This window comes from Plectrocnemia conspersa, unplaced genomic scaffold, assembly GCF_051122295.1.
Source record: "Plectrocnemia conspersa isolate PC_06_02 unplaced genomic scaffold, ASM5112229v1 ptg000010l, whole genome shotgun sequence".
Taxonomy (NCBI): domain Eukaryota; kingdom Metazoa; phylum Arthropoda; class Insecta; order Trichoptera; family Polycentropodidae; genus Plectrocnemia; species Plectrocnemia conspersa.
Window position 1 is genome coordinate 12769588 of NW_028277174.1, and position 12894 is coordinate 12782481.

The 12894-nt window shown below is 29.9% G+C and overlaps 3 protein-coding genes across 5 annotated transcripts in view; 2 read left to right on the plus strand and 1 right to left on the minus strand.

Moving 5' to 3' along the window:
- The first annotated feature begins 1255 nt into the window (after positions 1-1255).
- Positions 1256-3650, plus strand: Nf-YB (nuclear factor Y-box B). Of its 2 annotated transcripts, none has more exons than XM_088195665.1 (6): positions 1256-1398; positions 1667-1746; positions 1815-1945; positions 2013-2222; positions 2297-2357; positions 2422-3650. In XM_088195665.1, exons 2-6 carry the CDS (start codon positions 1674-1676, stop codon positions 2505-2507), a joined length of 561 nt encoding a protein of 186 aa, XP_088051791.1. In that variant the 5' UTR covers positions 1256-1398; positions 1667-1673; the 3' UTR covers positions 2508-3650. The 2 variants fall into 2 exon arrangements, with proteins under 2 accessions (XP_088051791.1, XP_088051792.1); XM_088195666.1 differs by having other exon boundaries at positions 1256-1375.
- On the minus strand, positions 3518-7477 carry LOC148230668 (ATP-binding cassette sub-family G member 5). Its single transcript, XM_088195661.1, has 13 exons — positions 7258-7477; positions 6984-7101; positions 6739-6923; positions 6612-6674; positions 6464-6545; positions 5406-5537; positions 5203-5343; positions 4930-5137; positions 4743-4860; positions 4584-4677; positions 4384-4522; positions 4129-4314; positions 3518-4062 (listed from the first exon to the last, which is right to left on the minus strand). The coding sequence occupies exons 1-13, from the start codon at positions 7309-7311 to the stop codon at positions 3660-3662; spliced, it is 1923 nt and encodes a 640-aa protein (XP_088051787.1). The 5' UTR covers positions 7312-7477; the 3' UTR covers positions 3518-3659.
- A 2439-nt stretch (positions 7478-9916) lies between these two features.
- Positions 9917-12894, plus strand: part of LOC148230669 (ATP-binding cassette sub-family G member 8) — a 41256-nt gene continuing 38278 nt past the window's right edge. For both annotated transcript variants that reach the window (XM_088195659.1, XM_088195660.1), the window contains exon 1: positions 9917-10205. The gene's annotated coding sequence lies outside the window, so the exon portion shown is untranslated. The remainder of the gene's footprint in view (positions 10206-12894) is intronic.

A 12894-nucleotide genomic window follows, 5' to 3' on the forward strand; every position in this document is an offset into this window, starting at 1 on the left:
ATATTCAGACTTTTTGTAACAATAATATGTATTACAATAAGTTAGAATCGAATGAAGCATATCTAAACCGAATTTTAACCAATAGGAGAGAACAAAAAATAAACAATTATCCTTTCTCAGAAGTCAAAAATTCACGTCAAAAGCAATAAAATAGTGTCAGCGCCGTTGCAATGGAAGCGATCGGTACCGAACATTACAACTGCAACGGTGCCAACACGATTTTATTGCTTCTGACGTAGATTTTTGATTTCTAAGAAGTGAGAATTGCTTTTGCGCCCTCCTATTGCCTAAAATTCAGTTTAAATATAACTTTGACTAATACTCTCATATCAATAATCCGTAGTAATAACGATCAAGATATAATTTTTAAAGTGACGTGTAATGTCGAAGTTCAGACAAACTATGAAGCAATATACCAGATGCGACGCCTGTCTGTGTTTCTTCTTCCGCTAATTTCCCTCTGAGAGATGAGTTGGCTTTGTTTGTATTTTGGACTTGACCTAATGAAAGTTCTGTTGGGGCCTATTTATATTTGAATATAAATTTTGTTATTGCTAAAACTTGGCGACACTCGCGTGACGGTTTTCTCTCTTGACTATTCTACTATGGGGGCCAATATAGATTTGTTATGGCCAAAACTGGTCGGCGCAGAAGTAGCGGTGTTGTGACGGCTCTCTCTCTCTTCCGGCAAGCTTGTAAGGGTTCGGACGCGTGCCGTCGCGCGTCCGCCCCATTCTAACCATGTAAACACCGTTAACCGTCAAATAAACATACTACTGCAGCGGCTCAATCTGTGTCTCATTGCCACCCGTCACCACCACCACCCCTAAACTACTATATAAAGAACTTAATATTGCAATAAAATATTATTGCAGCGGCTCAATCTGTGTCTAATTGCCACTCGTCACTATCCTATCGCTAAACTATATTACTCCACATGCCTATTATTCACATGTGGGGTTCAAATAATTCGTGCCTTTAAATTAAAACTGCATTTTCGCTAGTAGAAATATATATCTACTGGTAAAAATGTATTTGGAGTTCACTGAAAAATACATAGGTATTTATACATCGAATATAAATATCGAGAGGGAAAGTATCTTACCGCTTGTGCCTGATTACTGCATATCTAAAAGTTAAAATTATATAATTTTATCTATTCAATAAATTATATTTATTTTGGGGTTTGTTTTACAAACAATATATTTTTGGATATGGTCATTTTTATTTGTGCTAAGGCCTGGGTTAATGCTCTGTCATGTGTGGCGTTTGTTTGGAGGTGTCAAGTTAATTCGTGCTGGTTTTAATAATATATTCAAAGCAAATCTATAACAAATAATAACACAGATCGATTACTGTGTTCATTTTAATTAAGGTAGTCACTGTTATTTAACCGAGGTAAGTTTTTGCTCACACTATTGTTTTATACTCGTTTTGCCTTTGTTCGCAAAATGTCAATACTATGAAGGTATTGAATACATTGTGCAAATCTTACTTTTAAATATCGCCGAATAAGTAATAACTAGATCAGTATAATTTTGTGATAATATTGTTTGTAGCTATATTTAATAAATCAATGATATTTTCTAGTATTAAAGTCCTTTTTTATTGTCCATTGATATTTTCAAAATCTGGTCACCTTATTATTGTTTATGCATTTTGACAGTCAAAATATGGAGAACAGCGAAAGTGGAGACGGATTCCTATCTGCCGAACAATATTTAATGAGCAATGATGAAGTGTTGGGTGAGATTTATATTATATTTTTTTAGTATTTACATGTTATTTAGATATTAATTTGATTTAATTTAAAGAACAAGGCGATAATACCGACGATTCTGGCACTGATCAATACAAAAACACTCCTCTGAGAGAACAAGACAGATTCCTACCAATTGCAAACATTGCTAAAATTATGAAAAGAGCAATTCCAGAAAACGGAAAGGTATTTTATATCATTAAAATGTTATCCAATTTTTATATGAATATCAATATATTTCTATGATTTTTAGATTGCTAAAGATGCTCGTGAAATAATACAAGAATGCGTATCTGAGTTTATTTCATTCATCACCAGCGAAGCGAGCGATCGTTGCCATTTTGAAAAGCGGAAAACAATAAACGGCGAAGATATTCTATTCGCTATGACCACTCTCGGTTTCGACAACTACGTAGAACCACTAAAACTATATTTACAAAAGTATCGTGAAATAACACTAACTGTAAGTTAAGAAAAATTGTTACTAATACATTTCTTTAAAATTATCATTATACGTATATGTATATATGCTTTAAGGGTGCAAAAGAAAAACAATGTGAAGTTACATATACAGAAATCCCGGTCGATAAATACAAAAGTAAGACATTGTTCATTTACTTAATTTCACAAAATAACTTTGTACTAATTATTAATAATTTTAGATACAACTGTGCAAATAATAGAAGATGGCGAACAGACGGAATCAGTCATTTGCACTTCTTACCCCTCTAATTGGAATATTTTGTAAAGCATTCCGGATCGTTAAGGTTAAATACAATAATTCAATCATTTGATAGTGTGAGACCCATAGCAATATCTTGTTTTTAAGTATATTACATTTATATTTAAATCATTAGGAGCACTGTGAGCATTTGTATTATCAGTTACTGTCAAATAAATAAGATAACATTTTCATTTAAATCAGTTCAATATTAAGTTTACTTTACTTATGGTCTTGCCATAAACAATGTATTTTTACCATAGAAATAAGTCATAATTGCAATAGTATGTTATATGACAATCCTCATCTTGATTATTGTGTTTTTTTATTCTATGTGTTAGACAAAGGATCGTAAAAGCATTAATATCATGATATGATACACTGCTAGTGTTGTAAAATACTCTCGAGAATTTTCTTTTAATATCAGTATGTATAGTTCCCGTCCTGGAATTTTCCGTTTATTTAAGTCTATGCGTTAACAACTGGTTCTGGAATATGTGCAATAAAGAAGAACATATTCCACAAAATAATTAATAAACGCTTCTATGAGTGTCACAGATTTCTTGCTGGCACACTAAAAACACAGTGAGACCTGATACATTTGTGTACCAATGTACACAAATGTCGCTCGTTATAAGAAGTAAGTTTCATTGGTGAACTATTAAAAACCATATTTGTGTCCTAATCTTTTTTTTATTAACAATGTGTAAAAAATTATAAATTCGGTTTCATAAAATATTTTTAGTGATCTACATATTCTACCATAAATGGTGAATAAAAATAATAATTTAAACAATATAAAATGTTTTATAAATAATTATAAAAGAATTCTCCAAATTCTTTTAAGCATTACCTTTTCTGGGAATATTCTCGAGCTTTATCATATCCCTGTGCTATGTTCCTTTTTGTATGATTTTTTTTCGATTTCATCCAATATAAATGTATGTTAGCTATGGGTTCTAATATAATATAATTTTTATTTTTTAAAGTGCGTCATTTAATATTACCTTATATGTGTATTTAAAAATAAACTTCAATTTTAGTGGTGAATTACGTTTATTTTTGATTTAACATTAGTGAACAATATTTATTGTGTTTGTCTAGATATTTTTGTAAGGTCAAAAAAATAAAAAGAACTGACGTAAATAAACTAGGTCTTAATTTATGTAATACTGTGTTTTATTCTCTAAACTTAGACTTAAGGAATGACGGCAGAGGCATCAGATAAAATAGTTTATTTACAACAATGCTGCCGACGGCGAATGCAAACGACAATCCGAGGTTGAACTCCAAATTGAATTCGCCGTTCAAGTACGATTCAGGAGATTGATATTTGTGACCGAATCTCTCCATCAGATAAGACCTTCCATTTCTGAACAGACAGTTCAAATTTGTGGTCTCTTGCAAGTTCGTCGATGTCTGTATTAGATTGCTCGGAAAAGTGCAGTTTTGCGTCCTACTGTACCATAATCCGGTGAATGTTTCTTGAGTGAAGATCTTTCTATTCAAAAACGAAGAAGCATATCTAGTTTGAGTGGCATAAGTCAGATAATAGAGCCAGTCTTCTAATCCGTTATACGATCTATAAAAAAATATTTGTACATAATAAAATGTTGGACATTTACTAATTTATTATATGAGATCAAACCTTAAAATTCCACTAGCTAACATTATATAAGAACACGTTATAGTGGCACTTATCGTAGCTGCTAATAAAGGACATTTGATCAACATTAAAATCGCCATTGTTTGCTGTTCGGCAAAAATGTAGCAAGACCACAGTGCTAATGCGAAATATAGATAATCGACGATATCTGTTATATCACCGAGTAAACTAAAATAAATTATAATTATGTATTTATATATAATAGTTATACATATATTTATGTAATATATAACTTACGGATATATTATAGCAGTCGCTCCAATTATTGATATTAAAGAAAAAGGTAGCGATACTAAATTACATGAGAATAATAGAGTTGCACCACTATAAAGTCCTTCTTGAGCTTCTTGATAGTATCGCGTTCGATATGGTGCGTCTATAAATATATTTATGATTATAATATACACCTTTTCGTTTTAAAAATGAGTTTTACTTACAAGTGAGTATTGTATTGACGATACTTATAAAATAAACACCGACCATACAATTAAAAATCAATCCACTCCTTGTGATGAACGTTCTTTGATAATCCTTAAAAGATAAAAATAAAGATCTTAGATTTGATTTCTTATTTAATAGTTTTTACTTTTTAATACCTTTAGATCGTTATAAAACAGCCACAGGATAAGAAAATATATGGGAACCATAAACAATCTTAAGAACAATTGTCTCATTCCTGATTTACTAAAGTTAAATATCGACGCTAACATTCTCCTGAAATATTCATGATTATAATATAAATTTAATATTTATAGCAAAAATTTAAGATATTTTTCGACATACATATAAAGCAACCACATAACTTTGAATTCACCGGGTTTGCCATAAGAATATTGCATTTTATTCGGATTTATTATCCTATGTTGCTCATTTCCTGTGCTTTGTATCAAAGCATGACCTTCCATTTTAAACTTTTCCACCAAAGCGGCAATCTGATGGTTAGATTCAATGAATCTTTCTCGAGATCGTCTATCAACGGTTGATAAGCACACTGAAAGGATGAGGAATAATTAATTTTACTGATACTAATAATACAAAATATTATTAAATACATACAATAATACATCAGGGGATTCTCTAACTGTGGACAAGGAAAACCGATGCTTCCGAAATAATCCAACAATGTTCTAGTCGGACCTGCATATACCACGTCGCCGAGACATAGATAAACCACTCGATCCAAAAATGGAAATACATCTATAATCATAAAAAATTGTTATTTTCATGAATTATGTTTCAAAATTTGATATTTAACGTACCTGATCGTGGCTTCTCCATCGTCAATATAATAGCACAACTGTACTTCTTAGCTGCGTTTGATAATATAGAAACAACGAGATATGTATTCAACGGATCTAAATCCCAAGTTGGTTCATCGAGCAGAAGAATAACTATGAAATATCATAATATTATTAAAGGTACATATATACAGTCTTCCTACAGTTTTATTTTAAAATATAAGTAATCTTGCACTTCTTTTATCTCAGAGATAAGATAATTATATATATTTTTTCTTTACAATATCTTGTTTTTGATATTGTCCCTTTTATTGTTTGAAATGAATGTTAAAAACAATTTTTTAATTTCAGTTTTATGATTGACTTTGAGATACATATTAAATAAATTAATAGTATAATTAAAAAAATAGATTGGAAAAATAATTTGAGGAGAGAAAACAGTTTTAATTAGAATAGAATTTCGACAAAGTTGAACAAGGTTCTATTTATGTCATTTTGTATAAATAATTCTTTCTCAAAACCTATCTAGTTTGTATTTATATTAATATTGTGTTAAAATATACAAGTATCATAAAGTGAAATAAAATATGATTTTATAGCTAATTTATAATATTTTAAAAATCAGTTTGCCGATAAAAATAAAAATTAGGCTCTTTAATTTGATATATATTATAATGAAGTATTGATACACTTATTTGCTACTGTTAATTTATGAAAAACTGTAAAATTGAATTTCAATAACAGTTTAGCAGTACATAATTTAACTAGCGCCTTGATAGGCGCTAAATATATTTTATAATTTATTATCTACCAGTGGAAATGTATTCGAATATGATTTCACTGAAACCCCAGTGAAAATGAAACTTCACTGGTAATACACATTCACTGTAATATAAACATTAGTTCTATAAATTAATTAATAATTTATCTTTATATTTTTGAGTATAATGGTGTTGAAAATAAGCTTTAAAAATATATAACGAAGATATCTCAAAAATAAAAGGGAAAAACTAGTGCCAGAATTCAAACAATGATAAATCTATGTATGTGGCATAATTTTTCTGTTTAATGTTATTCACCTGGATCTCTTATTAATTGAACTCCGATCATTAATCTTCTATATTCACTTTTAGATAAGTTTTCGACGCATTTATTAGCAACCTAAAAAGAATATGATATTAATTATACAACAAGAATAATAGAAACATATTATTATTATAACTAAACCTGTGATAGAGCAAGATCTGCCAAAACTTGCTTAACTTTTGACGACTTCAAATATCCAGTTAGCTATAAATTATTAATAAATCATATAATAATCGCAAGCTTAATCTATAGTTATATTTTAACATACTTTAACAGCTGTGTAACTCAAAGTCTGTTGTACAGTCAATCCGGGGATGAAATCGCACGAATGTTGTACATAGCCACAAGAGTTACGGAATTGAGACAAACTCAACGGAGAACCGTTGAGTAAAACTTGCCCTCTTGAAGAAACCCTTCTGGCTATCACGTCAAGTAGAGCTCTTTTACCGCTTCCTATAAAAATATATATATTATTGTATTATATTTTTTTTAATAATGCGTTGCTTTTGATACCTTTAGAGCCGAGTACTGCAACGACTTCTCCGTTGTGAACGGTGAGAGATACATCTTTGAGTATGACTCCGGTTTTGATGCTTCCTGTAAAGCGTTGAGTGCAACTTCCTGGCTCAACCTAATTAAATATATATAATTATGTGTTTATTATTTGATATAAAGATATATTTGTATGTTTATTACATAAAAACATATTTATTGTATTGCCGATATCAACGCGTGTATAAGTACGAAACCTATTTATTATTTTTGAATACTAAACAAAATTGTTTACCTGTCCGGAGTGGAATATGTTGCAAAGCTCGAGCGTGTAATCGCTGCCTATCATTTTCACTCACTTTTCAATCTAAAGCTCGCACAGAAAGTAAATGTTCGATGGGTAACTGCAATTATTGTCCCACGTTACAGTGGGAAAATTGCGAAAATGTATCTACATCCGAGCTACAGAAAACCGCTCGAAACACGACAAAGGCAAAAGAGCAACAGGCCCGACTGACATGCTCGGGCGAACAGAGCAGCACTGGAAGAATTTAACAGGGTGACCATTATAACATTAGAAAAAACAAGACTTAAGAAAATATTATAAAATATGTTAAATAAATGTATGTATTGTATATTATTAGAGAATGACACTGATTTTTCTCTAAGTGCGTAACAAATATAAAATAATTCTATCCCCTTAATAAAATACTTTCTTAATCAAAATATTTTTCAGAATAATAATACATCAAATAATAAAGGTAAAATATTTAAAAAAAGAGACGTACTAAAAACACGATTGTATTAAACATGTCAATTATAATCGTGGATTGTTTAGAGAGCAAATTTAAACTAAAATTGATATAATATTTATGTCGAAGTCCGTCGATGCAGAAAGCTAAAAGTCATATGTTCAATGTATTTCCTATACAAAATATGGTTATTATATATTGGTTTTAAAGGAAAATAAAATATAATGTGACGTAAGATCACATTAAATTTAAAACCGATGGGCTATTTTTTTTCAAACGCGCGTATATATACGTCCACGGGGGAATTGGTGCATACACGTTTTACACTTTATAACGTTCATGAGAAGTAGGTGATTAATATATTATGTATGTACATATTATATTTAACTTCAAAATAAAAAAATACCTTATTAATTATCTAGCAAATATGTAAGATATCCATCCATAAGATATGTATTTCTTTTTGGGTATTGACTTGCTTTTCAAAAAGCATATGTCAGCATTAAATTTAGAAGTATTTCTTACGGTAACATCTACGTTTGTACTTCTAGAGTTATGGAGGATAGTCCAAGAATCTGCAGTTGTTGATGCAGAATAATCGCTATGATGTGCAGTTGTTATAAATTAAGTTTTCGCATTATCAGATTAAAATATAGTACTATGTATTTATATCTCAATATCTTATTGACTTTCTAAGCATCGTAAAAAAGTTTTGATTTATCCTAGGTTTCGGTTTATACAATATAATTCAGCCGAAAATGATCGAAATTATATTCTGTGAATTTATATGTTTGGGATATATTTTATTGGTTACGAACTGCCGATAATAATTACGTGTCCCTATATTTGTGGCAATTCGTGGTCACTGTATGTTCGAAAGAGATGAATCATTGTGCGAAAGAGACGATGCCGGTGTATTGTGAACTGTAAATAAATGTTTTAACTTTTTTTATTTCCATGACGAACGTATTTTTTGTAGCAGGCGGTTTTCCACTAGTTCTCAAAATGTTTTTTTCTCATAATACACAAGGCACGTTAACCATATGAATGCGTGCATTTTTACACTGTTATATGTATATACATACATACTAAATTCTATAGTGCATGAAATTAACAGTAGATAAATAATATAAATAAAATATTTTTCTACAAATATTTGAAAAATTTTCTTTGCATTTTATTTTATTGCTTTTGACGTGAATTATTTACTTCTGAGAAGTGATAATAATTGTTTTTGTGCCCTCCTATTGCCTAACATTTGGTTTGAATAAGTATTTTCTGTAAATATTGCATTTAAAACCTTTAATGATTTACCAAAATCAACTAAGAATAATTGCATAGAAATTAAAAAATATTTTTTAATGAATTCATGCAACTTTAATCAAAAAAAGTAAGTCAATAAATAATACATATAGCATATCATTATATAATTATTTATTAATAAATATTTTAAGTGTATTTATTATATTATTTTAATCTTACTATATTTATAATTTTAATATGGTACGTTTAGAAAAAAAACAGGGACGTCATTTGGGAGGGGGGGGGGGGGCAGCTATACACATTTACAATGCAAGTAGTGAACGGTCTTCTTTATTAAAAAGAGTTAAAAATTATTTACGGAGTTCGGTAAGTCAATAATTTATGGATAATGTTTATCAAAAATGACGCTGTTCAAACGTTAAATCATGAATGTATTATCGATAAATTTTCTAAATTTAAAACGAGAAAAGTTCCTCTTTATTCTAAATTTTTATATTTCATATATTATTATTTTTATTGAATTCGTTATTCTTTTGTTAAAAAAATAATTAGTGCATAAACGCATTCAAAAATAATAACGAGTTATTTGTGATTAGAAGAAATTACAAATAGAGACAATTTTTTTCACATAAGTGTACCTCCAAAATTGTGTGACGCTTGCGGCCTCACATGTGCTTAATCCACCACTGTATTTAGTCTTCAAAAGCAAAAATATGCTGAAGAAAATAAGAAGCTTGGAGCTCCTGAACACGAAAATCTGTAAGCATGAAATCTGTGAACAATAATATATAGTTTGTTGCTGGTATTTATATTTTACTATTTTATTTGAACCACACAGTTTGAGAACAGCCCGCACAGCCGCGGCAGCCTACCTCTGGTATACCTGTAAATCGGCTATCTCGCTCTCTCGTTCGCACTGCGGTGAGACGGCGACACTTTGTGCAGGTGAAGTGATCTTTCGGCGTGGCGCCGTTCAACGGGTCGGTCCGCAAACTCTGAGGTCTCACCTCTTGCAGTCTCACTCAACAAACCGCCGACAAGCATAGTGCCGTGTCAATGACTCCGACAATGTGAACTTTGTGAACAAAACCCCAGGTGTTGTCTGTTACTCCGACGCAAAATCTACCATTCTACCACCAGGAGTTTTAGTTTTTCATAGCCGGTGTGATTAGTGCAGTTTGACGACCGTGAAGCCTGTGTGACATGTCGGAATCGACACGGACCATAGGTATGTCATGATTTGTTGTTACCTTTGATATAAAACCACGGTAAAATGAAACTATTTTACCAGTATCGCAGAATACGTTCGTATGAATCCTGGTGGTTCATTCCAAGATGGCCGGTTATTGTACTGAGATAAAGTACCAATATTCAATCTGTTGTAGACCAATATAAAAATATTCCTATATTGATACTGGTAGTCCTGGTGATTCATTCCAAGATGGCCGATAGTCGTGTTGAAAGGAATGTATCTTTTTGTGATGCTCGCAAATTTTGTTTTGTTGCATTTTTTATTTTAGAGAATCGGTATTTTTTACGATATTGGATACTATGCCGACAATTTTTTATTGTTTGGTATTAATTATATTAAAAAATACCAACGACATATAATTTAAATACAATATGTAAGCGAATTATTGTGCAAGTTTATGGTAAACGTATTTTTTAAGTAAAACATGTGCAATCATATAGCAAAAGAATAATAACAAAACACTGTTAAATACTCATTTATTGCACAAGTATATATTCATTATTTACATACGAAACCAATTGTATAAACATATGTATGTACATATATACAATTTAATAATTTAGCTATGTTTGATACACGTAAACGTAAGTGTGTATGATATATTTTTATCGATTATAAAATCTAGTCCTGAAAACTCTCGGAAGTCGAAACTTTTATTTGCTTATTTTGTTTTGATATATATTTGTATGTACATATGTATGCCTGTAAAAAACATACATAATAATTTATTGAAAAAATATATTTATTTATTATTTATAACAACTAAAAAACGAAATTTAAATAATATATACAAAACAGCAATTGTAAAATACATATTTACATATTGTATACATGAATACATGTTTAATTGTTGCTAGGGAATATATGTTTTCATTTGTGACGAATCATATAGTATATTTCTTACTCGTTTTCCGTTGATGTTGGCCTTACTCTCTGAGTAGTGGGTTGGTTTATACACTTTTGTTAATTTGTTAGTGAGTTAATTTTACTATATTTATTTATTATTATTTTGTATTGAATTTATAGTAAATTATAAATAAAAACAGTGATCTCAAAGTTATATTACATTGATTTATTTTACTACTTCTTTGTATTAGTATGTTTTAATAATTTATTTTAACACTTTTCTATTATTAAATTTCGTTTTGATTATTCGGCTATTGTGGATTTTTTTATTTCAATTCAGAGGCTTTCAATATTTTTTATAAAACTAATACAAAATATATTTTGTTATGTTCCTTTATTTCGTACTCTTTAATTATCTATAAAAATCATTTCCAATAAAATAAATTTAAAAAAATATTATATAAATATAATATTATTTCAGTTATATGTAAATATATAACTATCTGGGGTACCTCAAAACAGTAAAAGATCGACCACCGTACATGTACGGCGATACCGCTCAAAGATTCCGCTGATTCTAAACCAGAAATTCCTGTGCTATCCCTCAAAGAAAATACAAAATAAACTCGAATGTATTCAAAAAATATTCTTTTGAGCATTTCATTTCAGTGAAATCATATCGGAATACATTTTCACCGGTAGATTTTTATCAGTGGAAATATAATTTATCTAGCAAGCATATATAAATTATTAATTTACATTAAATTTATAAATTTTACAGTAAATGTATAAAATACATTTTCACTAGTGAAGTACAAATACATTTTCACCGGTAGATATATATTTCTAGATGAAAAAATATAATTTAGCTGGTGAGCGCTAGTGTAATTATATGCTACTTTCAAATGTATGACACTCGATTTGACAGCTGCGAAACTTCCATTTGCTGTTCAAACCAAAACCTAGCCTACACGAATTAACAAAATCAAGTACAAAATACGGAAAAAGTACAGATTAACGTCGCATTTCGGATATTGTTTCATGGATTGTCTGTACTTTGATATTAAACTATGTTTAAAAAAACATGATAGCTATTCTCATTGATATTACTACGGACTTCTAAGATGAGAGTATTGGGCAGAGTATATTTAAACCGAATTTTGGTTAATAGGAGGGCCCAAAAACAATTATCACTTCTCAGAAGTCAAAAATTCACGTCAAAAGCAATAAAATCGTGTCGGCGCCGTCGCAGTGGGAACGCTCGGTTACGAGCGTTCCCACTGCGACGGATTTTTGACTTCTGAGAAGAGATAATTGTTTTTTGCGTTCTCCTATTGATCAAAATTCGGTTTATGCTTCTTTCTTAATATTGTTATAAAAAGTTGTAATATGAACACTAAAAAACCGAGTGAATTTTATTAAAAAAAATTATATAAATATAATATTTTTTATTTATTTTTTCCTCAGTTATATAAGTAAATATAAAAATACCTGGAGTACCCTATAACAATGAAATATCTACCACCGTACATGGCCATACCGCTCAAAGGGTTAATTACGAACGACGATCTATATTCCGTTTTCTGGTAGGTTTCAAAATCTCAGTTACATTTATTATTTTTAACCGAAAAAATATTCTTGTGGTTTATTAGTTTGTTTAATTGTTCTTCGATTGTCAAAGTCATATTAATGAAATCGTATTCTCTTCATTATTATTTCAGTAATCGATCTCAAACTATCTGAATAAAAAAAAGTCGTTCTAATAAATCTTCCATATTATTCAAATACATTTTTTGGAAGCAGTTTCGAAAATAGTTCC